The following is a 2,102-nucleotide window of genomic DNA, read 5'->3' as shown; positions in this document are numbered from 1 at the left end:
TGGGGGAAGTGATAATCCCAGTCCATAGCAGTATACGAACTGCCAAGGCACCCCAATGCTGTGTTATATAGAATCCCAGCCCCTGGTTTGGGTTGGAAGGGACCTTAAAGCTCATCCAGCTCCAACCCCCTGCCGTGGGCAGGTACACCTCACACTAGAGCAGGTTGCTCCAAGCCCCTGTGTCCAACCTGGCCTTGAACACTGCCAGGGATGGCGCGGCCACAGCTTCTCTGGGCACCCTGTGCCAGCGACTCAGCACCCTCACAGGAAAGAGCTTCTGCCTCAGAGATCATCTCAGTCTCCCCTCTGGCAGGTTAAAGCCATGCCCCTTGTCCTGTGGCTCCAATGTCTGATGAAGAGTTCCTTTCCAGCATCCTTGTAGCCCCCTTCAGATACTGGTGATTTGATTTGGGATGGGATTTGGATCCACAGCCCCCCATTCTGCATTCCCTTCTCCTTCTTTACCAACTCATCTCCTAACACAGTTTCCCCAACAGCCAGACACAGTCTTCAGCAGCGTGGATGGGCGCTAACTACAGCGTGCAGCCACCGCAGGGGCAGAACGGGAGCGTGATCACCAACCAAACGGGATACCGTGTGGCAGGCTTTGAAACACCCTGAGGGAGGAGAGCCCCGGGAGAGCCCCGGAGGTGTGTCACCACCAGGATTTATCCCATCGAGCATTGGATGCCATGTATTTATTTAAGCAAGAGGAGAAATGGGGTTTGGGGTGGGGGGACGGGAAGAAAAAGGAAGAACCCACAACAAAAAGAGCATTTTTTGATTCTGAAATTATCACCCCCAGTGTTTCAAAACCAAAACGCAATCCCATGACACGAGATGCTGGATATCCGCTGACTTTTGCCTTCTTTTTCCTCCTTTCTGTGCTTCTTAAACCCCTGTGGGTTTGGAAACGCAGCCGGACGCAGGGACTGCTGCCATCAGGAACCGGGGGCAGCACATTGCACAACGTTGAACCTTTTTTGGGGTTTCTTGGTTGGTTTTCTTGGCTTTCCTGGGAAGCAGCGTGTGCCATTGGCCTTCCCAACGCTTCCCGCCATTGTATTATAAACCGTTGTACAAAACCCATCCTTAACACACACAACAATGAAACCAAAAGCGTGTGAATCCTGAAGCCTTTTAAACACGCCTCTTGTACAAAGCCTCCGTCTCTCCACTTTTGTTACACTGGGGTTGGGGGGGGGGTATTTTTTGATGCTAAATTATTGATTTACATCATTTTTGTAGCTCGATGTCTCTTTCAGGGCGGGCTCAGCCTCAGCTCTGCTCCCCTCAGCTCCAAGGGACAGCGGAACTCCTGTTTTCACTATAACATGAAGGCAGGTTCTTGGTTTCTTTATTGGTTGGGTCCTTTTTTTACTGATTTCTACATTGACATGTACCGGTTCTGTAAAATATTTTAGCAAATTAAGATTTTGCACAACCATTTGTACGTCTCCTTCTTTGAAAGTTAGGACACAGAGTCCTTTACATGTGATTCCTGCCTCAAATAGTCCCTTTTCATTCGTTTTCTGGGCCGTGGATGTTGAACACGTGCTCTGGGAACAACGTTTCTCCTTGCTTAGTGTTGAATAATGGTATAAACCTGCCCCTAGTAAAGGAAGGGGACGAGCTCTCGTTTTTGGCAACGTTTAGGGGCTAAAAATGACTTTCTGTCCAACCTCTGGACCAGACTTCAGAAACATGCCAAAAACAAGGGGAAAACCCCCCAAACTGCCGCTCTATGTGTGCTTTCTGTGCTTACCCAATGGCCCGCGGCGTCCTTGGGCCGAAACGGGCGAGGGGGGAGCGGCTGCTGGGGGAATTTTGGGGTGAAAACGCCCGAAATCGGTCAATTCCTGCGGGCGCCTCACGAGGGCAGCCGAGCGCGGGAACCGGAGGGGAGGTACGGAGAGGAAGTGACGTCACGGAGGAGGCGGGGCGCCGTGTGTTGAAGGGGGTCCCGGTACAGAGCCCGGGGGCCCGGCCCGTGGCGCTGGGACCGCGACGTCTCCTTCACCGCCGGGCCCGGGGCTCGTTCTGCCCGTGCTGGCGTAGAGCGAGTGGTTGAGGGGCTGGGAGCGGAGCTGCAGCTCCGACAC

The 2,102-nt window shown here is 53.0% G+C and overlaps 1 protein-coding gene across 1 annotated transcript in view; it reads left to right on the top strand.

Moving 5' to 3' along the window:
- TIA1 (TIA1 cytotoxic granule-associated RNA binding protein) overlaps positions 1-621 on the top strand; it is a gene marked incomplete at its 5' end in the record, with an annotated part of 9,902 nt that extends 9,281 nt beyond the window's left edge. Inside the window, one exon of the mRNA XM_010021383.1 lies at positions 486-621. Coding sequence (XP_010019685.1) covers positions 486-621 — 136 coding nt within the window. The remainder of the gene's footprint in view (positions 1-485) is intronic.
- Between the last annotated feature and the right edge of the window lie 1,481 nt (positions 622-2,102).

The sequence above is a fragment of the Nestor notabilis genome, unplaced genomic scaffold (genome assembly GCF_000696875.1).
Source record: "Nestor notabilis isolate BGI_N333 unplaced genomic scaffold, ASM69687v1 scaffold10789, whole genome shotgun sequence".
Classification (NCBI taxonomy): domain Eukaryota; kingdom Metazoa; phylum Chordata; class Aves; order Psittaciformes; family Psittacidae; genus Nestor; species Nestor notabilis.
This window is presented reverse-complemented; position numbering and strand designations above follow the sequence as displayed.